At 43.6% G+C, this 24,623-nt stretch overlaps 1 protein-coding gene across 1 annotated transcript in view; it reads right to left on the bottom strand.

Annotated features, from left to right (window-relative positions):
* The window catches only part of arl8bb (ADP-ribosylation factor-like 8Bb), a 46,389-nt gene extending 46,034 nt beyond the window's left edge, over window positions 1-355 (bottom strand). Inside the window, exon 1 of the mRNA XM_048606469.1 lies at window positions 3-355. Within this exon, the coding sequence (XP_048462426.1) occupies window positions 3-85 (83 nt within the window). The 5' untranslated portion in view covers window positions 86-355. The remainder of the gene's footprint in view (window positions 1-2) is intronic.
* Between the last annotated feature and the right edge of the window lie 24,268 nt (window positions 356-24,623).

Below are 24,623 nucleotides of genomic sequence, written 5' to 3'. Positions count from 1 at the left end.
GCAGCCCGACCAGCGTCAACTCCATCTCCTCCTTCCAGAAGAGCGACTTGATCCAGTCCAGCAGCCGGTTGAAGAGCGCCAACATCCTGGGGGCAGGGTGTGTGTGTGTGTGTGTGTGTGTATGCGGGAACGGCTTACCGAGCCGGATGAGAAAGCGGCCTCTGTCGGTTTCGGGGGAGGGAGGGGGGGGGGGTCAGACCGGCAGCTGGACACAGAAAAAAAGATGAGGGCGGCCGACCAAAGCGCCGGAAACACCCAGCCGTCAGCTGACTGTCCGCTGAGGTACACTGGGATCGAGGAGGAGTAAGTTCGGGAGGACCCTGCGATTCCGCAGGATCCTGGGATACTGGAGGACCCGCGATGAAGCCCTCAGGAGTCGTTGGCTTCAGCAACCCCTGGTGATTAGAGTGTGGAATTGCAGCTGTTCCCGAAGCAGCAAGAGTGCAGTGCTCCCTGTTTAAAGGGACACAAACAAGAACATGCACAATACAAACACAAAACTAAGGAAGTTATCAGATGAAATCCCGTTACAGTGGTGCCTAGGCACCCCAATTCCCAGTCACAGAATAACTACAGGAGAGAAGGAGGCCATTCAGCCTGTCTTGTACATGCTATCTAATTCTCATTCCCTTCCTCTGCCATTTTCCTGCTGATACATTTTTTTATCTTTAGATAAAAATGTCTGAAATGAATCTGCCCAAAATAACACTCTCAGGCAGCAAATTCCAGGTCCTAGCCACTCACTGTGTAAAAAGGTTTCCCTTCATGTCACAACAACAAAAACAAATTTGCTGGAAAAGCTCAGCAGGTCTGGCAGCATCTGTGAAGGAGAAGACAGAGTTAATGTTTCAGGTCCGGCATGTCACTTCTGGTTCTTTTGTCACGTACCTTAAAGTGCTGTCTTGTCAGCCTCGATCTTTCTGCCAATGGGAATGGTTTCCTCCGAACTACTCTGTTCAGTCCCCTTATGTCTCTCACATCTCCTCTTCACTTTGTCATCTCTAAGCACAACAATCCCAGCGACTCCATCCCATTCTCTGACGGCCGTTCTCCCTGGAAGCATTCTCATTAATCTTTGCTGTGCTCTCCCTAAGGTCATCACTAAAGTATGGTGCCTACAGTTATCTGTACAGACACTGCAATGCACACTGAAAACAAGGAAGGCCTCGAATATACAGGCAAGAAGTATGACAAGCATCCATACTGAATGATCCCCTCAACTGCACACTGCCAGGAACTGTTAAACAACCTTTGCGCGAGGCCTAGGACCAGTCCCTAGAGGAGGACCTCGAACTTTACCACCCACTTGGGTAATAAGGATCAGGAACATGGGACTGACATGCAGCCAGAAATTGAGGTGCAGCCTCTGCAAGTTAAAGAAAGATGGGCTGCAGCCTTTCAGACTCCATGTGGAGCTGAAACCGCTGACATCTCAAGGCCAAAAAAAAGATGAGCGGCAGTCTGAAGCGAAAGACCATAAAACTGCTCAAAAGCCCATTGCACCCAACCGGTCTTTCCACACCAGATTCTCAGTCCTGATCTCCACTTGTTGGATAATATGCTGCTTTAAATACCTGGAATTGTAATGCAGGCATCCTGACAAAAATATAATAATTCAACATGTTAAGAAATTTTAGCCTATTTAAACGTTTGAATTGTGTGTTACTTCAATTTCATGTTTCTCTACTATTCACCACTCAATTTTTTTCATTTATTCATGAAATGTGGGTGTGAGTGGTTTGGCCATCATGTGTTGCCCTGGAGAAGGTGGAGGTGAGCCATCTTCATGAACCTCTGCAATCATTGCGGTAAAGTGCACCCAAAATGCTGTTAAGGAGGGAGTTGCAAGATTGGTTAGTGCATCGAGTATAGGAATTGGGATGTCATATTGCAGCTGTACAGAACATTGGTTAGGCGACTTTCAGAATACTGCGTTCAATTCTGGTCTCCCTGCTATAGAAAAGATGCTGTTAACCTTGAAAGGGTGCAGAAAAGATTTACAAGGATGTTGCCAGGGTTGGAGGGTTTGAGCTATAGGGAGAGGCTGAACAGGCTGGGGCTATTTTCCCTGGAGCGTCAGAGGCTGAGGGGTGACCTTATAGAGGCTAATAAAATCATGAGGGACGTGGATAGGGGGAATAGCCAAGGTCTTTTTCCCAGGGTAAGGGAGTCCAAAACTAGAGGGGCAGAGGTTTAAGGTGAGAGAGGAGAGATATAAAAGGGACCTAAGGGACAACTTTTTCATGCAGAGGGTGGTGCGTGTGTGGAATGAGTGTGGGGGCAATGGGCTTGGAAGTTGCTTTCTAAGGAGTTTTGGTGAGTTATGAATGACTGAGACAGAAATGCAGTGCATTTTTTTTCTCAGCAAGATAAATAGTTTGCTTTAAGAGCTGATTACAGTCATGGCAATGCAGGAATTTGTTTCTTTCTCTCAGTCTTACCCTATTGGCTGAAAATTACTTCAGTCATGCAGTAGTCTGGATTGAATCACATGTACATCGTGTCAATATCGCAACATCAAAAAGATAGTTTACACGCAGATCCTAAGTTACTTTTGTCAAAAGAGTCGGGCCAGTTTTTCAGATGTTACCTGAGTGAAATTATCATCGACTGCACATTACAATGAAGGAACGTTCAATGGCAAAATAAGCAAGACTGAAAGAATTTTTCTCACACTTTTAAAGTGTGAAAATGACTATACCATTGTCAAAATTATCATCGGATGATTTTTTTCAGCTACATCGCACCAACTTGTTTTAGATACAAAGTCCTTTCCCAGCCTTAAAAGTCAGCTTCATTTCTGAACAACCATCAGTTTTGTGACAGGCAAATATTTTTCCACTTGCTTAATTTATCACCAACTATTTTGTATAAAAACAGAGAAATTCGAAGGTCTGTGATATTTCAAAAACCTGAAAGGCTACAAACTGTTCTTCAAATCTCTGGGAAATTTGGCCAACCCTCCCCATGTTGGACAGTGTTGAATACGCACAAATGTCATGTGGGGATCCAGCAGTGTCAAAGAAAGTAAAAGAGGAAGAATTTCTTTGTAACATAAAACAAAGACCTGCGGATGCTGGAAATCTGAAACAAACACAGACAATGCTGGAGAAATGCAGCAGGTCCGACAGCATCTGAATAGAGAGAATAAGAGTCAATGTTTCAAGCCTAGTGACCCTTCATCAGGACGTTCCGAAGAAGAGTCATACCCAACTCATAATGTTGACTTCTTTACTTTCTCCACAGATGCTGCCAGACCTGCTGAGTTTCTTCAGTATTCTCTGTGTTTTGTGCATATGCAACGTAAGCTGGATGCTTATAAGGGGCCTGAATGATGTGGGTTGTGCCGTGAAATGTGGCAGATTTGCAGGAGAAGTCCAGCAAGGCCTGTGTCAACATTAGAAGCAACTTACTGCATCTTTTGACTAAGGTCCGGATGTTGAGGTGAGATCCATGCTAGGGAGAGGCAAGTTGTCCTATTAAGAGGGATTGCTGCTTGTCAATGACCCGCTTAACTGCAAATTTCGCCTTAGTAATATGCAGCTTCCTATCCTACCATCCGTTGCAAGGAAACTAAACACCAGAAATTCTTGATGTGGAAGTCTAATGACTTAGAGCATAACACTTAGGAGTTGAAGTAGGCCATTCAACCCACCAAGTCTGTTCTGACCGATCTGATAATCCTCAACTTCACTTTCCTTCCTTATCCCTGTGACTGTTGATTCCCTGATTGAAAATCTTTTTATCTCAGCCTTGCATATAATCAACGTCACAACCTCAACAGTTTCAGCTCCACCAATGGCTGCAAGGAGCTTCCATGATGGTCACTGTGCAACAGCATCTCCAGGCCCCGTTCCATGGGTACCAGCTGCAGGCACCTCTCATTCATGGAGATTGGGATCCGGTGTTTTCCTTGCAGGATGCTTAGGAAGCACCGACTTACATTGCAGAGTACTCCAGCAACTAACATTGAAAGGCAGCCGCAAGGGTCACTTTGCACATATGGGCAGGGACCCAGCTTAGACATTGGACAGGCCTGCGTGTCAGTGCTGTCTAAGGTGCCCAGGGGTCGTGATGCTACCCATATTCATGGCTCTCCGTTAACCTTGTCATCTCAGCGACTTTTCAACTCCAGAACTGCGGAGAACTGTGGCCAGTGGTGTTCCACAGGTATCCGTGTTGGGGCCACCGTTGTTTGTGATATACATAAATGATCTGGAGGAAGGTATAGATGGTCTGATTAGCAAGTTTTCAGATGACACTAAGGTTGGTGGAGTAGCAGATAGTGAAGGGGACTGTCAGAGAATGCAGCAGAATATAGATAAACTGGAGAGTTGGGCGGAGAAATGGCAGATGGAGTTCAATCCAGGCAAATGTGAGGTGATGCATTTTGGAAGATCCAATTCAAGTCCGAACTATACGGTAAATGGAAAAGCCCTGGGGAAAATTGATGCACAGAGAGATCTGGGTGTTCAGGTCCATTGTACCCTGAAGGTGGCAACGCAGGTCAATAGAGTGGTCAAGAAGGCATATGGCATACTTTCTTTCATCGGACAGGGTATTGACTACAAGAGTTGGCAGGTCATGTTACAGTTGTATAGGACTTTGGTTTGACCACATTTGGAATACTGCGTACAGTTCTGGTCGCCACATTACCAAAAGGATGTGGATGCTTTGGAGAGGGTGCAGAAGAGGTTCACAAGGATGTTGCCTGGTATGGAGGGCACTAGCTATGAAGAGAGGTTGAGTAGATTAGGATTACTTACATTAGAAAGACAGAGGTTGAAGGGGGACCTGATTGAGGTCTACAAAATCATGAGAGGTATAGACAAGGTGGATAGCAAGAAGCTTTTTTCCCAGAGTGGGGGGACTCAGTTACAAGGGGTCACGATTTCAAAGTGAGAGGGGAAAAGTTTAAGGGAGATTTGCGTGGAAAGCTCTTTACGCAGAGGGTGGTGGGTGCCTGGAACACATTGCCAGCGGAGGTGGTAGAGGCGGGCACGATAGCGTCATTTAAGATGTATCTAGACAGATACATGAATGGGCAGGGAGCAGAGGGATACAGATCCTTAGAAAATAGGTGACAGGTTTAGATAGAGGATCTGGATCGGCGCAGGCTTGGAGGGCTGAAGGGCCTGTTCCTGTGCTGTAATTTTCTTTGTTCTTTGTCCTATGTTCCAATGTGTCAATTCCAATTAGAGCCATCACTGACCATTTCCTCCACCCATTCCCCCGCAACTTCTCAATCCCACTTCCTCTTGTATCTACCCTAAAAAATAACTCTCTCACAAGTCACCTATAATCACACTTTCTACTATCCCTATCTAGTCTTTGGCCTCCTTTCACCATGATATTCCTACAGCCAACGATCTGGTCAACCAAACTGTCATCTCCACCATGATGTTCTTGTCCCCATTACCTTCTCTCATCCAGTCAGTCCCCTGGAATATCCCTCACCTCCACTGCCTTAAGTCCAAGAGATGCAGATGTGAACACATATGGGGGCGAGAACCGTTTTTGCCGTACACCTCCAGTTCTAGCTGGACCACATAAAAGACTATCAGATCCTGTTCTTCACTGCTCATTGTTCTCGCTTCACACAGGAATGCAAAGACAATCCCCAGCTTTCCTTCAGCACCTCAAACCCTGAACCAGAAACCAGTAATACAGACAAATGAGACATCCTGATCTGACTCCTCTTGTCTACCTCAATACGAAGGTCCATCACAATTGGTACATTTATTTGCAAGTAATATCAAGATTTTTTTAGACTATATTTTTATTCTGGGTAACAATCTTCTGAACCACCTCTCCCTGGTGTTATGTGCCCTCACCACTAACAGATAGTGTGAGGATTACTGTAACACTAAGATCAAATCAATGTCATCAGCTATCTGTGCATCATTGCTCACTACTACTAGATCTCACTGGATCAATTAGCTTCTAAGTTGCCGCTGCTCTAACTCTGAAGTCACATCTTTCTCCAGTTTCCCTCCTATGTCCCTTCGTGCTGATCTAATATTCTTAATGAGGCCCACCTCCTACTCCCTCAACCCTACTCTCACTAAACTACTGGGGGAAGCACGGTGGCTCAGTGTTTAGTACTGCTATCCTCACAGCACCAGGGACCAGTGTTCAATCCCAGCCTCGAGTGACTGTCTGTGTGGAGTATGCATGTTATCCCCATTTCTGCATGTGCTTCCTCTGAGTGCTCCAGTTTCCTCCCACAATCCAAAGATGTGCAGATGAGGTGGATTGACCATGCTAAATTGCCCCTTGGTGTAGGCTAGAAATGTGTAGGCTAGGTTGATTACCCATGGGGAATACAGGGTTACAAGGACGGGGTGGGTTTGAGTGGGATACTCTTCAGAGGGTCATCAAAGACAAGATGGGCCAAATGGACTCTATCTGTGCTATAGGCTTTCCATGATTCTACTCACTACTCATTTTCCCCTCAAGGCCCTCATGTTAGCTGATCATTGTAAATTATCCTCTCTTTTAGGGAACAAAAACAAAACAAAACTTGTGATACTCATCAGTTCAAGTAGTAACTCCATGGAGAAACAGAGTGAATGTTTCAGATTGACAATCGTTTATCAGAATTCCACTGAAGGTTACAACGTGTAACATTAACTGTGTTTCTCTCCACAAATGCTGCCTGAACAGTTGAGTTTTCACATAATTCTTTTGTTCTGTATAATTTTGCTTTTGTGTAAGACTTTCTTAGAAAGTAGTGCCTCTCTCTTTTAAATCTGACATCATTGCTGTTATCTTAAAAAAAACATGCTTGATTCTGTATCCTTGGAAGTGACCATTCCTCACCGATGTCTATCACTGAGAATGGTTCAGTAGCACTATACTGACTGAGCAGGCCTAATCCAAAAGGATATAGCTGCAGGATTGGGTGTGGCAGATGGCAAGGGAACCAGCAAGAGGGGAAGACATACTTGACTACATCATCACCAAGCTACCTCTCTCAAATGCATCTGTCCAGCAGCTAGCGGACTGTCTTTATGATGATAAAGTCCCACTGTTGTGTGACATTACCACCCTACCGAATGAGATAGGTTTTGAAAGGATCCAGCAACTCTGAACTGTGAATTCAGGAGATGTTGTGAGCCATCAACAGCACATGCAGAACGATATCCAACTGCAGTTTATAACCAGCAAATCCCCCACCCTCTCTTTTGTTACCATATATACCTAGTGAGTACATCGGAAGGGAACTTGGGAACACCGCCACCTCCAGGTTCCCCTCCAAGCCACTCACCATCCTGACTTGGAAATATATCGCCGTTCTTTCACTGTTGCTGGGTCAAAATCCTGGAATTCCCTCTCTAATGGCATTGTGGATCAACCCACAGCAGGTGGACTGCAGCGGTTCAAGAAGGCAGCTCACCACCACCTTCTCAAGGGCAGCTAGGGATGGGCAAGAAATGCTGGCCAGCCAGCAACGCCCACATCCCACAAATGAATAGAAAAAAAGAACAGTGATCCCTAGAATGACAAAAGCAGGTTTTCTCCTGCTGTTTGTTGTGTTTGAGCAGTTCTCATTGCACTGTTTGATCTGGCTATCTGCACTATTGCTCAATGTGGGGTAGATTTGTTGTCACTATCGCCTTTTAGGATAGGGATCTACAGGGCCCACATTGACCTGGTGCAGTAGAGGAAACCAACTCATTAGTCTAATGAGAAGAGGGTCGAAAGAACGGCGGATGCTGTAAATCAGAAACAAAAGCAGAAATTGCTGGAAAAGCTCAACAAGTCAGGTGGCATCCTTGGAGAGAAATCAGAGTTAACATTTCGGGTCCAGTGACTCTTCCTCAGAACTCCAGAACTCCTGATTTAACTCTGATTTCTCTCCACAAATGCTGCCAGACTTGCTGAGCTTTTCCAGCAATTTCTGAATGAGAAGAAGGTCTTGTCTTAAACCAGATGTAGTCATTGCATGTTAGGAAGTACAATTTACAATGATATGGTAGACAGTGCCCCAGATTTTCCAATAGGAAGATACTTGATGTAACAGCGTAGACTGGATCTGGATGCCAGGTTCATGCAAATGTCCTAATGCAGCTAACAATGGCCAAGTAGCCAGCTTCTGGAAACCCCTGACTAACCCACTCCTAGACCTGAGACACACCACAGCCCAAAACCCTGACCCAACACAACTCACTGACCCAATACCCCCTCCCTCCACTGACCTGGCACCCCAACCATGCCCGACTCCCCACCAATACCTCTGGACCTGACATTAGAGCCTGCCTCCCATGCCTACATGGTATTCTGTTCCCCTTTCACTCACCTGCCACCCTGCTCTCCCACCACGTTCCTAACCCTGTCGCCCACTGGCCAACCCGTCTCTCTCCCGTCACTCCCCTCCACCCACTGGATCCCTCAATCCACCAAGCACTTCAACTCCGTATCCACATCCCACCCTAGCCCCACACTTACTTGATCTCAGTGTCTTTCAAAATGGCTACAGGACCCTTAAATCAGTGCAGTGCTAATTGGAACGTTATGGGGATATTAGGTTTCATGAGAATAAAACTGCTGCACTATTTGTAACTGTAAAAAACAAACCATATATCGGAGATCAGAGAAAGCAAGTTTTGGAAGCTTGTAGTGAGAAAGAGCAGCTTAGAAACTGAAGAATCTTAGATCTGATAACAATAGAACTCGAGAGCATAGGAAATAGGAGCTGGAATAGGAGAATCTGCTTTAGCTCATAGTTAATCATGCGTTTCAACTCCACTTGCCTGCCCAATGTGCTTATCCCTTCATTCCCTGAGAGATCAAAAGTCTTTCTATTTCAGCCTAAAATGTATTCAACGATGGAACAACCCCAACCCTCTGGGGTAAAGAATCCCAAAGCTTCAGAGCACTTTGAGTGGAAAAAAATGTCTTCTGATCTCAGCCTTTAGCTTAACTCAAATCTCTCGTGTTTTCCCCATAACCCAGCAAGAGGTTAAGATCTGGAACACATTGCCTGGAAGCGTAAGGGAGGCACAGTGGCTAGCTCTGCTGCCTCACAGCACCAGGGACCCAGGTTCGAATCCACCCTCAGGTGACTGTCTGTGCAGAGTTTGCACATTTGTCCCACGCCTGCGCGGGTTTCCTCCGGATGCTCCGGTTTCTTCCCAGATTCCAAAGATGTTCAGGTTTCTTGGATCGGCAATGCTAAATTGCCCATAGTGTCCAGGGATGTGCAGGCTAAGTGGATTAGCCATGGGAAATGCAGGGATAGGATGGAGGGGGGTTGGGTCTGTGCAAAATGCTCTTCAGAGGGTTAGTGTGGACTCAATGAGCCAAATGGCCCGCTTCCCCACTGTAGGGATTCTTTATAGTGGAGGCAGGATCAACAGGGGCATTCAAGAGGCCATGAGATGATTACTGCATTGTAACAACTCCATGAGCCTGCCACCAGCCTTCTAATTGCTTACTGTACCTGAATGTTAGCCTGCATACCTCACAAAAGTGCACCCAACACTGTGAGTTTCACATCTTCAAAAACACTCTGCTTTTCTAATCTTATGACCAAAGGGTCACAGTTCACACTTTGCCATATTAAAATCCACCTACCATCGTGTTGAACAGTCATTTAACCATCTATATAATTTTATCTATATTTCTTTGTGACGTCTTTGAGTCCTCTCCAAAGCTTACCTTTACATCTAGCTTTGTAACATCATCAACATTTGATACCTTACTCTCTATCTCTTCATCTAAGTCATTAACTTAGATTATAAATAGCCATGTCTTCAGCATTGATTTCTTTTCATGGCCTACCAACTTGAAGATGCCCCATTTATCTCAAACGGGCAAAATAACAGAAATTGCTGAAGGAACTCAGCCGGTCTGGCAGCATTTAGGGAGAGCAAAACAGTTAACACGTCAAGTCTAGTGACCCTTCTTCAGAACAGGATATTTGTCTCTACTCTTTGCTTATTTTATGTTAACCAATCCTGTGTCCATGTTAACCTATTACTTCCAACTCCAAGAGCCCTTATCTTGCCTACTCTTTTTGTGCTGTACCTTATTGAATGCCTTTTGGAAATCCAGGTAAACTACATCTATTGGCTCTCCTTTATCTACTTTACTAGAAGCATGATTAAAAAAAAGCACTTTAATAAGTTTTTTGAACAGGATTTCCCATTTGTAAAACCTTGATGACTCCTGACAATCATATTGTGTATTTCTAAGTAAATTAATAAGAATTCCTTAATGTTAGATGCCAACAATTTTCCCAACAAATGATGTTAGGCCAATTGACTATAGTTGGCTGCTTTCACGCTTTCTCCTTTCCTGAAAAGCTGTGTAACATTTGCCAACTTCCAGACTGTTCCCCAATCTAATAATTTTGAAAAATCAGAGCTCACACATCCACTATCCCTGCAATTATTTCTTGGAAACCCAAATGGAGGCCAAGAGTCCTGGGAATTTGTCAGATTTCAGTCCCTTAGTTTTCTCCATAACATTTTCTCCGACATTAATTTCCTTAATTTCCTCACTCTTTTTGGCCCTGAGGTTACTGACTCTTTTTGGAATGAAACGTATGTCTTCCACTGTAAAGACACAAAATTGTAAAAAGTCTGTCATTTCCTCACTCCCCATGATAATTCCTAAGGGGCAAACATTTACTTTAGCTATTCACTTCTTTTATATATATACTTAGAAAAACTTTTGAAATATCATATTACTGGCTAGTTTACTTTTATATTTTAGTCTTTGTTTTTTCTTAATCAACTTTGGTTTTCTAAAGTATTCCAATCTACAGACTTGTTACTCCTTTTTGCAATATAACTTCTAATACTATCTTTGACATGCTGAGTGAGCCACTGATGGGTCTTTCATGCTTTTAGTCCATTTACTTAATTAACTATATAAAAACTGAAAGAACTGCGGATGCTGTAAATCAGGAACAAAAACAGAAGTTGCTGGAAGAGCTCAGCAGGTCTGGCAGCGTCGGTGAAGAAAAAATCAGAGTTAACGTTTCGGATCTGGTGACTCTTTAGTTAACTCCCAAATTTATTGGGTGGAAGCTTACCTTCCCAGGCTGCCCTCGCGCTTTCTCCCGGACTCCCGCCGCTGAAACAACTGAAAGGCCGCAGTCACACGAGTTAAGACTTTTATAGTCAGGCTGGAGATATTTTCCCTGGAGTATCAGAGGCTGAGGGGTGAGTTTATTGAATTGAATTGAATTGAATTAGCTTTATTGTCACATGTATCCAAATGAGTGCAGTGAAAAGTTTATAAGTCGCCACTAACAGCACCATCTTAAGTACAAAGGTACTGAGGTACAATTCTTGGTTACAGAATAGAGAAATGAAGGAAAAAGTTACTTTCCAGCTATACACAGTATGGCCATAAGTCAGAAAAAACAAGAAGCAAAGTTAAAAAGACAAACATCACAGTGTCTCTCCAAAAGTTCTCCAGAGTAGACCAATGCAGGGGGTCTCCGCCTGGTCTGACCATTGGCTGCCGCTACACTCCTGCACCAATAGAGGTTTGTAAAATCATGAGGGGTATGGATAGGGTGAATTGCCAAAGTCTTTTTGCCAGGGTAGGGGAGTTCAAAACTAGAGGCTTAGGTTTAAGGTGAGAGGAGAAAGATATTAAAGGGACCTGAGGGACACCATTTTCACGCAGAGGGTGGTGTGTGTATGGAATGAGCTGCTAGGGAACTGGTGGAGGCTGGTACAATAACAACATTTAAAAGGCATCTGGATGGGTATATGAATAGGAAGGGTTGAGAGGGATATAGGCCAAATGCTGGCAAATGGGACTAGATTAATTTAGGACATCTGGTTGGCATGGACAAGGTGGACTGAAGGGTCTGTTTCCATGCTGTACGTCTCTATGACTGCCCTTTCACCTAAAGATCCTTTGCAACAAGTATTCCACATGAAATAAGTTTTGATGATTAAGTGTATATTGAAATAAAATATCGCTTTTCAAGCAAAGTGCAATGCTGCAGAAAATGTGTTTTTTTAAAATCATAGAACAATACAGAAAATAGAGTCCAAAAATAAGTGCTCATGCCCAGTCGCTGAGTATTGAAAATCTGACATTCTTGGTGCAGCCATCCCTGGGATGTTCACAGAATCCCTACAGTGTGGAAACAGGCCCTTCAGCCCAACAAGTCTACACCAACCCTCAGAGCATCCCACCAAGACCCATCCCCCTATAACCCACCTAATCTACACATCCCTGAACACTACAGGCAATTTAGCATGGCCACTCCACCGAGCCTGCACATCTTTGGACTGTGGGAGGAAGCCAGAGCGCCCAGAGGAAACCCACACAGACACAGGGAGAATGTGCAAACTCCACACAGACGGTCACCCGAGGGTGGAATCGAACGCGGGTATCTGGCACTGTGAGGCAGCAGTGCTAACCACTGAGCCACTGTGCCACCTTGTTCAAGGACATCATTGTGAAAACTCGTAGCTAAAAAGCAGATTTAGATCCATTTGTCTCCTCTCATCCCTTTTCAGATGTAACGGCATTCCTACTACAATTATCATTTCACTAAGAATGGAAGCTGAAACATCACTGTGAATCTTCAACTGTGAATCAAGGCGAGAAGGGAATTCACTGGTCTCCCTGCTTCCTTCCAACATGGTGATTTAATCAAAAGAGCTGTAAATACAGTCACATTACAATTATATGATTAATACCTTTCAGGAAGGAGGAGTTTTTTGGTGGGGGTAAAACAGCCATACCACTGTTTAACCTCATGGTGTGCAGCCAGCAATCTTAATTGAGGCTAGGTGTCGGTTGAGCTTAGCTTTTTTTTATATATAGGTTTATATGACTTGAAAGAACAACATCACAGGTATACTCACAGAATGGTATACATAACTATATACAAACCAAAAAGGGACTATTGGGCCCATTGCGTCTTTGCCCTTTCATTTAATGAGCTGTCCAATTAATTTCACTCCCCTGCTCTTTCCTCACAGACCTGCGATTATATCCACTTCAAGCTTTATCGCCACCACTGAAACCGCTCCCGTCACTCTTTCAGTCTGGGCATCGCAGATCATTGTAGCTGATAATTTGGTCATGATCTCGTCGCTCTTTGCAGGAACTGGATGTAGACAAATTGGCTTCCACGCTTGCTCCAATTCAACAAGGACAATTTGTCATGTCCGAACTTAACAAGTCTTTTCTTTCCCAAAAGTCATTCACGGAATGGGTGTGTCACTGGCAAGATATTGCTCACCCCTAACTGACCCTGATGGTGAGCTTCTCTTTTGAGCAACTGCCATCCATTGGACATTCCCAGTACTGTTAGGAACTGAGTCCTACGGCTTTGACCCAGTGACAAGAGGAGCAATGATACAGTTTCAAATCAGGATGATACCTGTCTTGGAGAGGAAATTGCAGTTGATAGTCTTCCTACGTATCTACTTCTTTTGCTCGCTTCTAGTTTCCAGAGGTCAGGATTTGGAAGTTACTTTTAAAGGAACCCAGTTATGATGCTGCATTGCATTTTGTCGGTGGTACACGCTGCTGACAATGCATGTTCATTGAAAGGAATGAATGTTAAAGGAGCTGGTTGTGGTGTCAATCAAACAGACTACTTTATCTTGGATGGTGTCAAGCTTTTTGACACCACTCATTGAGGCAAGTGGAGAGTATTCCATCACACTTCTGTCTTGTACCTTATAGATAGTATGCAGGCTTTGGGGACACAAGAGAGGAGTTACTCACCATGGATTTCCTAATCTCTAACCTGCTCTTCTAGTCTCAGTGTTTATATGGCTAGTCCAGTTCAGATTCTGAACCAAGAAATGGAATGATTCAGCCTATGGTAGACAAGTACAGATCACAAGGACTACGTGCCAATATTTATTAAATGCAAGTTAAACAATTGCTGGACCTTCCTCTCAATATGTGAAGCTTGTTTGAATTCAGCAATAGGCAATATTCTATGTCATTTACCAAGTGCAAGGACAATTTGGTCTTCTGCCAATAGTTTTCCATAAGATCGTAGAGAGTTGATGATTAGTTTCAAATCAGCAAATCGAGAAGCAGTGCCTGGTGGAGTCATCCCAGTTGACTTTCAAAATTCCCTTTGATTAAGCAATTATTGAATTAGTTTGCCAGTCTCCTATCTGCCCTCAGCATGGTATAAAATGGTATTGAGGTCATGTTAATGGACTATCAATTTAAAAACCTGAAGGAATATACCAGAGAATGAGAGTTACAATCACACCATGGCAATTTGAGAATTTGATTTTTATTTTTCAAAACGCTGGAATTACTAAAAACCAGGTTCCATCATGTTGGAATTATGGAATATTATCAGAACTTAAACTGGTTGTGTGCGATTCCAGTCCTTCATAATTGATTCTTAACTCACCAAGGAGAGTCCTAGAATAGCCAACTGGGAGTAGATATACTCCCAGATGTCTTATCACATGACACACCCCTACTGTCCAGCCATTACTTGACCAACACACCCATAATTAGAGTCACAGAGCCGTACAGCATGGAAGCACACTTCAGCCCCATTTGTCCATGCTGACCAAGTTCCCAAAATTAAACTAGTCCCATTTGCCTGCAAATCTTCCATATCCCTCTAAGCCTTTTCCTATTCATGTACCTGTCCAAATGTCTTTTAAATGCTATAACTGTACCTGCATCTAACACTTCCTCTGGCAGTTCATTCCACATATGAACCACCCTGTATGTGGAATCAGTTTCCCCTCAGGTCCCTTTTTAAATCTTTTCCCTCTCACCTGAAAAATATGCCCTCTAATTTTGAACTCCACTACCCTAGAGAAAAGACCTTTGCTGTTCACCTTATCTAGGGCCCTCATGATTTTGTAAACCTCTATAAGGTCACCCCTCAGCCTCTATGCTCCAGTAAAAGAAGTCCCAGACCATCCAGCCTCTCCTTATAACTCTTATGACCTACTATCTTCCTATGCTAACTGGAAAGAAAAAACTACGCAACTGGATGATGCTTGAGTGTCAGGTCAAACAGCGTTATTCTTTCATTTTCAATACTTTTATTTCATGAAATGTTGGAAAAACTGACAAAATTACAAATGGGATGAATTTTTGCCAGACTCAGAAGGATGTGGAATATTTCAGGAAAGGTGGGAAAACAAGACAAGAATGAAAGAATGAGATTCTCAACATTAAGGGAAAAAAAATTTCATTGTCTCTTTAAGCTATTGATGGTTACATGATAATGTCCAGTGAGCAGCTAGGGGCCTGTTGTATGCATTAACATTTTATTATTGCGTAATCTAATTTCGGTGCAAGTTTTTATTTTCCTAGGTCCTGGAGAGAAACTAGATGGTGCTAATTTCCAACTTGAAAGTCAGTGCAGTTGCCTGGTGGCTGTAGCTCGCTACTTGCAAGGGCTCCTCAGCCCTGGATGGTGAGACGATATGTCTTGTCTCCTGCTGGTACCAGAAGTGTTGCCACAGTCTCCATGGTTCAGACGACAGCACTGCACGATGTCACCCTTTCACCTGACAGATGCCCGTACAACACACCAATTGTCATTCCGTGACACACCGGAATGGAGCCACAGGACCCACCAGGGCCTATTCCTTGGTCAGTAGATGTATGGACTCCTGTCTGAGACCGCACAGAGCAGTAGACTGACATGGCCAAATCCCTGGACCAAAATCGAATGCTGCACTTGACTGACTGTGCAGACACCCCTGACTGAATGGCCTTTCCCTGGACTTGACTGAGGATTACTCCGCGTAGACTTTGAGACGTGAGTTTTTGCTTGCGACAAAATAGCAGTGTGTTTGCCACATATGCAGCTGGCACACGACACGGGAGTAACACTGACGGTGCTGTGCAGCAACATGCCCTGTGACTGATAACTGCTAACAACCATGATAAACTACCCGACTTTGTGTCTGGACTGAAAGGCAAGACAAGACAGAAGTATTATGAGCCTATTAGCTGTAACTGAGGGGTCAAAGCACAAAAAGGCAAGGTAAGATGAGGTAAGGTAGGGATTCTGTGTGAGAATCCGAACAGGCTCAAAGAGAGTGAGCAATAAGAGAGTGGGTGATTACGAAGGCAAATGTTTTGAGGGAAGTGGTAATATAAAAATAGGGAAGTTTAACTACAGTTGTACAGGATATTGATGAGACCACATCAAGAGTGCTGGGCACATTTTTGGTCTCCTTACTTAAGAAGGAACATAACATAAATGCATTAGAAACAGTTCGAAGAATGTGCGCTAAACTGATTCCTGTGATTGAGGGGTTATCCTATGGGGAAAGTTTGGACAGTAGGCCAATCATTAGAGTTTTGAAGAATGAAAGGTGATCTTATTGAAATATATCTGATCCTGAAGAGACAAGACAGAGGGAATGTGAAAGAATATTTTCCCTTGTGAGAAAGACTCAAAGTAAATGAAGACAATGTCATAAATGATGGTCCCATTAAGAATGAACAGACATCTGTTTCCCCTCTGACTGTACATATTCATCAAGACACTATTGCATTATTTGAAGTTGCGAAGTTTTCTGACATCTGAAAGTTAACCTGTTGACCAACGAATTCATTTGTACAGTGGTCAGTTATTGATTGAACTGATACAATAATAGTCAATTATCAGTGAGTGAGAATTAGCATATGACTTGGAATGGGAACTGAAAATAATCCTAAGTATCGAAATAAACAAGGAACCAATCAACTCCTAATTTAGTGATACAGTTGCCCTTTACACTGTATTCCTTTTACCCAAGGAATATTTCTCAATTGCTGGCATTGGAACTATCAAAATACAGATTGACATGGTCCCCAAAAACTAGATTGAGCTGCAAACATGCATATTGTCAAATGATTTAATTAAGATGCTTTGAGCTCCCAAATTCAGGTACTGCCTCATAATGAGGCACTGAGTGAAGGTCAGGCAATTTCCTAGTGCAGTGAGGAGGAAACTTGGGCAGGCAATCCTGATGGAGTTGTTCTCTCCTTGAACTCCTAACTTATTTTTATTGCCAAGTTGTAAAGACTAACACAGAAACTCAGTTGGAGAAGCTGTGGTACAATAATTCCAATGTCTACTCTGTGTAGTTATTCTGTTCATAGCTGATAGTAATACTGGACAAATCAGATCCCAGAGTGAAACTGGGTTTGATCAAGTGAAGAAAAATCAGAGTTAACATTTCAGGTCCGAAACATTTACTCTGATTTTTCTTCACAGATGCTGCCAGACCTGCTGAGCTTTTCCAACAACTTTGTTTTTGTTACCTTCTGCAAGTTCACCTCAGGCCACTCACCATCCTGACTTGGAAATAAATCACCATTCCTTCACTGGTCCTGGGTGAAAATCCTAGAATTCCCTCCCTAATACAGCATCCGCAGCTCTTTCGGTTTTTTATTTGATCGATCATATGTGTATTGTGTGTTTAATTACTTAACGCAGTGCCCAATCACTGAGACATTTCACGGAAGATTGCCTTAAATGACAGAACAGAAGTTTATTACAGAAAGAAGAAGAATAATTACAGATAGTTCTCCTATAACACAATAGTGGCATTCTTGTGCGACCTCACACTATAGAAAATAGTGCTGTAGAAAATCGCCTATAAAAAATTGCGTTATAGGGAAATCGCTATAGAAAAGCGCTAAGAAAGTTTGCATTATCCAAACAGTGTCCACTACTTATCAAGCAAGTTCACAGACAATTCACGTTAATGTAACACCCGTTACAGCTGAAATACCTGTACAAAGCTTTAGGATTCTGGGTAATCCAAGATGGAGGATGGGAAAAAATTGTGGCAGTAAGAGCTGCTCCTTTTTTTTTGAGGTATTTTCAGTGTTGGAGCTGATTTCCTCGAATTCTAGATGCAGTAATTACAGTTTTATAAACTGTTGCATTGTTTTGGAACTTTGAGAAAAAAATCAAAACGACAGTACTTTAAAAAAGGCGGAAGGGAGCGACCACATGGTGGGAAGTGAATCAATGGAGAAAGATACCTAGACTGCTGTCTGACCAAGCAGTGAACTTTCACAGCTACTGCCTCTGCTGTTTGGTTTCAAGTATCTCTGGACATACAAGTTTGTCTAAGGAAAATAATCAAAAAGCCAAATTCACAGCTGACGTTGGAGAAACCTGTGCGAGGAGATCACAGTAGGGGAGCAGCTAAGTGGCTCGTTTTTTTTTGTAAATCTACAGTAGTGAGTAGAGTGGTTTCTTTTTGATTATATGTTTTTATTGAGATCGGTCTGTTGATTAAACTTTAAAGATATAAAACATAGATACTAAGTTAGTCTGGAGCAGTGTTTTTAAAGCAGTAAGTCAGTTCTATCTTCTGGGTCTATAGAATGTTAAGGTGTAAAGGTGGCCTTTAGTAGTGTGATGTACTCTTCCTGTTGGATGTGGGAGATTAGGGAGAGTTTCCCTGTTACTGTTGATTATGTCTGCAGGAAGTGTGCTTGGTTGCGAATCATATCAGATCATATGTATTAGTTGGAGTGGCATTTAGAGGCAATGAGGAATTTACAGCAGCTAGGGGTGTGATGGATGGCTGCTGCAGGAAGGAAATAAACCGAAGATACAATCAGGTGACTTCCAGGAAAGGTAGGAGAGGGAGGCGGGTCGTGCAGGAGTCTCCTGTGGCTATTCCTGTCTCAAACAGGTATGCTGCTTTGGAAAATATAGGGGGGATGATGAACTCTTAGGGGAATATAGCACTGACAGGCAGGTTTCTGGTACCAAGACTGGCTCCAATGTAACGAGGGATATGCCAGGTTCCAAGTGGTTGATTGTGATTGGGGACTCTCTAGTCAGAGACACAGGCAGACGTTTCTGCAGCCGACAGCAAGACATCAGAATGGTGTGTTGCCTCCTGGTGCCAGAGTCAAGGATATCTCAGAGAAGATACAGAATATTCTCACGGGGAGACGGACCAGCAGGAGGTTGTTGTACACAGTGGAACTAATGACAAAGGAAGAGATAAGGATGGGATTCTGAGGAGAGAATATAGGAAATTAGGCAGGAATTTAAAAAGGAGATCCTCCAGGGTAGTAATATCTGGATTACTCCCAGTGCTGCAAGCTAGTGAGGGTAGGAATAGGAGGTTAGAGCAGATGAATGTGTGGTTGAGGAACTGGTGCAGGTGAGAGGGATTCGCATTTTTGGATCATTGGAATCTCCTCTGGGGTAGAAGTGATCTGTATAACAAGAACAGACCGCACCTAAATTGAAAGGGGACTAATATACTGGTGGAGAGATTTGCTAGAGCTGCTCAGGAGGATTTAAACTAGGAAGGGAGCGGGGGGATCCCAGGGAGATAGTGAAGACAGAAATCAGTCTGAGACTGATACTCCTTGAGAAAAGGAGTAAGTCAGTCAGGGCAGGCAGGAACAAAGCAGAGAATGAAGTCGGACTGATAAATTAAACTGCATTTATTTCAATGCAAGAAGCCGAACAAGTAAGGCAGGTGAACTCAGTATTTGGTTGGGAACATGAGACTGGGATATCAAAGCCGTTACAGAGATGTGGCTCAGAGATGGACAGGACTGGCAACTTAATGTTTCAGGGTATAGATGCCATAGGAAGGATAGAAAGGGGGGCAAGAGAGGAAGGGGGAGTGGCGTTTTTGATTAAGGATAACATTGCTGCTGTACTTAGGGAGGATATTCCAGGAAATACATCCAGGGAAGTTATTTGGATGTATCTAAGGAATAAGAAAGGGGTGATCGCCTTATTGGGATTGTACTATAGATGGTCCCCCACCCACCCCAATCCCCCCCCCACAACCACCACCATCAATAGTCAGCAGGAAATTGAGAAACAAATTTCTAAGGAGGTCTCAGTTACATGTAAGAATAATAGGGTGGTTATGGAAGGGGATTTTAACTTTTCATAGACTGGGATTGCCATAGTGTTAAGGATCTGGATGGAGGGGAATTTGTTAAGTCTGTACAAGAAAATTTTCTGATTCAGTATGTGGATGTACCCACAAGAGGTGTAAAACTTGACCTGCTCTTGGGAAATAAGGCAGGGCAGGTGACTGAGATGTCAGCAGGGGAACACTTTGGGTGGAGTGACCAGAATTCGATTAGTTTTAAAACAGTGATAGAAACGGATAGACCGTTAGAGTCTCTAAACATTAGAGTCCTAAATTGAAGGGAGGCTAATTTTGACAGTATTACACAAGAACTTTCAAAAGTTGATTGGGGGTGGATGTTCACAGGTAAAGGGATGGCTGGAAAATGGGAAGCCTTCAAAAATGTGATAACAAGAGTCCAGACACAATACATTCCTATTAAGGTGAAGGCAAGGCTGGTAGGTTCAGGAAATACTGGATGACCAGAGAAATTGGGGTTTTGGTCAAGAATAAGAAGGAGGCATATATCAGGAATAGACAGCGGAGATCGAGTGAATCCTTAGAAAAGTATAAAGGCAGCAGGTGTATACTTAGGAGGGAAATCAAGAGGGCAAAAGTGGACCTGAAATAGCCTTGGCAAATAGGGTTAAGGAGAATCCAAATAGATTCTACAAATACATTAAAGCCAAAAGGGTAGCTCGGGAGAGAATAGGGCCTCTTAAAGATCAGCAAGGCTGCCTGTGTGTAGAACTGCAGGAAATGGGATGATACTAAATGAGTATTTTGCATCAGTGATTACTGTGGAGAAGGATATGGAAGATAGCAAACGTGGGGAAATAAACAGCGGCATCTTGAAAAATGTCCCTAATACAGAGGTGGTGGTGCTGGGCATCTTAAAATGCATAAAGGTAGGTAAATCCCCAGGACCTGATCAGGTGTACCCTAGAACTCTGTGGGAAGCGAGAGAAGAGATTGTTGGGCCCCTTGCTGAGATATTTGTATCATTGGTAGCCACTGGCAAGGTGCCAGAAGATGGGAAGTTGGCTAATGTGGTGTCACTATTTAAGAAAGGTGGTAAGGAAATGCCAGGGAACTATAGACTGGTGAGCCTGCCATCAGTGGTGGGCAAGTTGTTGGAGGGAATCCTGAGAGACAGGATTTACATGTATTTGGAAAGGCAAGAACTGACTGGGGATCATCAACATGACTTTGTGTGTGGCAAATTGTATCTTGCTAATTTGACTGAGTTTTTTGAATAAGTAACAAAGAAGATTGATGAGGTCTGAGCAGTGGATGTGATCTGTATGGACGTCAGTAAGGCATTCAACAAGGTTCTTCATGGTAGACTAGTTAGCAAGGTTAGATCACACGGAATACAGGGAGAACTAGCTCAAAGTTAGAAGACAGAGGATGGTGGTGGAGGGTTGCTTTTCAGACTGGAGGCCTGTGACCAGCGGTGTGCCACAAGGATCGGTGTTCGGTCCTCGGTCCACTGCTTTTCATCATTTATATAAATGACCTGCATGTGAATATAGGAGGTATGGATAGTAAGTTTGCAGATGACACCAAAATTGGGGGTGTAGTGGACAGTGAAGAAAGTTACCTCAGAGTACAACGGGATCTTGATCAGATGGGCCAATGGACCGAGGAGCGGCAGTTGGAGTTTAATTTAGATAAATGTGCGGTGCTGCATTTTGGAAAGGCAAATCAGGGCAGGACTTATACACTTAATGGTAAGGTCCTGGGGAGTGCTGCTGAACAGAGACCTGGGAGTGCAGGTTCATAGTTCCTTGAAAGTGGAGTCGCAGGTAGACAGGGTAGTGAAGAAAGTGTTTGGTATGTTTGCCTTTATTGGTCAATGCATTGAACGTAGGAGTTGGGAGATCATTTTGCAGCTGTACAGGACATTGGTTCGACCACTTTTGGAATGCTGCATTCACTTCTCCCTACTGTAGGAAGGAGGTTGCAAAACTTGAAAGAGTTCCGAAAGGATTTACAAGGATATTGCCAGGGTTGGAGTGTTTGAGCTATAGGAAGAGGCTGAATAGGCTGAGGCTATTTTCCCTGGAGTGTCAGAGCCTGAGGGATGACCTTAAAGAAGTTTATAAAATCATGAGGGGCATAGATAGGGTGAATAGCCAAGGTCCTTTCTCCAAGGTAGTGGAGTCCAAAACTAGAGGGCATGGATTTAAGGTGAGAGGGAAGATTAAAAGGGAATCAAGGGGGCAACTTTTTCACGCAGAGGGTGGTGCATGTATGGAATGAGCTGCCAGAGGAAGTGGTAGAGGCTGGTACAATTATAACATTTGAAGGGCATCTGGATGGGTATATGAATAGGAAGTGTTTACAGGGATATGGGCCAAATGCTGGCAAATGGGATTGGATTAATTTAGGATATCTGGTCGGCGTGGACAAGTTGGACTGAAGGGTCTGTTTCCAAGCAGACTCTATTTCAAGGCCTTTGCTGTGTCCTCAGCGAATACCAGCAATGCTACAGCTATAGAGTCATTAGAAATCTACAGCACAGGAAAAGGTCCTTGTGCCCATTGAGTCTGTGCTGGTAAAAATATTCTCATCCCATTTTCCAGCATTTGGCCCATGGCCTTGTATGCCTTGCCATCACAAGTTCTCCTCTTAATGATTTGTAAATGTTATGAGAGCTTCTGCCTCTACCATGCTGTTAGGCAGTGAGTTCCAGATTCCCACCACCTTCTGGGTGAAAAAGATTTTCCTCACATTTCTTCTAAACCTCCTGCCCCTTACCTTAATAAATGAGGCCTGGTCATTGACCATTCCACCGAGGGGAAAAGTTCCTTCCCGTCTACTCTATCTATGCCCCTCATAATCTTACACATCTCAGTCATGTCTCCTCTCAATCTCCTCTGCTCCTGGAAAAACAAGCCCAGTTTGCCCAATCCCTCTTCGTAATGGAATCTTTCCAGCCCAGGCAACATCCTGATAAATCTCTCTGCACCCTCTCCAGAGCTATCACATCTCTCTGAAAATGTGGATTCCAGAACTACACACAGTACTCTAGCTGTGCCCTAAATAAACATTTTATACAGTTCCAGCATCACCTCTGTGCTCTTAAACTTTATACCTCAGCTCATAAAGGTAATATCCCACAAGTTTTCTTTATTTATCTGTCCCGCTAGCTTATGGGATTGGTGGACATGCACATCAAGGTCCCTCTGATCCTCGGTGTTTCCCAGGGCCCTTCCATTCATCATGTATCCCCTTGCCTGGTTTGTCCTGCACAAGTTCATCACCTCAAATTTATTCGGATTGAATTCCATTTGCCACTGATCAGCCCACCTGACCAGCCTGACTGTGTTCTCCTGTAATTTAAGGCTATACTGCTCATTATTAACCACCAATTTTCATATAATTATGACCTTACTGATCAACCCTCCTACATTCAAGTCTAAATCATTTATATATTAATAGTTAGGGTCCTGACCCTGTACCCTGCAGAATCCCACTAGACACACGCTACAAGTCAGAAAAACACCCCACAATCATCACCCTCTTCTTTCTAGAACATAGAACATAGAATATGGAACAGTACAGCACAGTACAGGCACTTCGGCCCACGATGTTGTGCCAGTTCTGGATCAAATTCACCAAATTTCCTTGGATCCCAAGGGCTCTCACCTTTCCTGTCAGTCTTCCATGTGGGATCTTATCAATTGGGACAAAGCACGAGGACAGACAATGGAACCCAGAAAGGAGGCACAAAGGGAATGCACACAGTTGACTAATTTACATTTGTGTGAGACCTGCTATGACCTCAGTTAAAAATTCCATTCAGAATTTTTGTATCGTGGTGACCTTTGTTTCTGCATAGTTGCTAAACAAATGCTGAGGTAGCCAAAGGGAAGCTGAACGGTGGGTTTGTGGTGATGGTTCCTGGTATTGTAGTCCAGTTGGTTCACTGCAGACAGTCCCAGGCAGAAGGAGATTGCGGAGGCTGCTTCCTTTCTTAATTCCCCTTTCTCCACTTCCCTCTTGTCTTCTTGCTCATGTTCCTACTCCTCAGCTGCCTCAACTGTACAGGTCATTTTAAATCCTTTCTGGGGATGAGGATGTCACTGGCACAACTAGTGGAAGTTGCCTGTCCTTAGCACTCTTGAAGGCAGTGGTGAGCTACCTTGTTGAACTGCTGTAACCCATGTAGCATTGCAGTGCTATTAGGAAAGGGAAGTTCCAGCATTTTGGTCCAGCGACAGTGTAGGAATAGTGATATGATTCCAACTCAGGATGGTGTGTGGTTTGGAGGGGAGCTTGCATCTGATGGGTGTTGGCCATGTAATTTATTGAAACAAACAAGATTCTTAGATGACTTGTTAAGGTGGTTACAGAAGGGTTGTTTTCCCTTGTGGGACAGTCTAGAACCAGAGGGCATTGTCTCGGAAATAAAGGGTCACACATTTAAGACAGAGATGAGAAGGAATTTCTTCCGTCTAGAGAATCTGTGAAATTCTTGACCGCCAAAGGCTTTTGAGGCGAGGTTGTTAAATACATTTGAGGCTGAGGTAGACAAGTTTTTAATCAGTAACGGAATCAAGGATTAAGTGGAAAAGGCAAGAGAGTGGAGTTGAGGATTAATCAGATCAACTGTGACGTCATTGAATGATGGAGCAGTTTCAATGAGCTGAATGGCCTACTTCTTCTCCGAATGTCGTATGGTCTTATGGTCTTATTTGGTGCTCTTGGCACACAAACAGAATGCATCTTGATTACTGCCAGAGAGCAACCATCGACCCACATGATTTGCCACCTATAGTCTTTGGATAT

This window comes from Rhincodon typus, chromosome 16 (assembly GCF_021869965.1).
Source record: "Rhincodon typus isolate 14 chromosome 16, sRhiTyp1.1, whole genome shotgun sequence".
In the NCBI taxonomy this organism is placed as follows: domain Eukaryota; kingdom Metazoa; phylum Chordata; class Chondrichthyes; order Orectolobiformes; family Rhincodontidae; genus Rhincodon; species Rhincodon typus.
The sequence above is the reverse complement of the archived record's forward strand: the minus strand, read 5'-3'. Positions and strand labels throughout refer to the sequence as shown.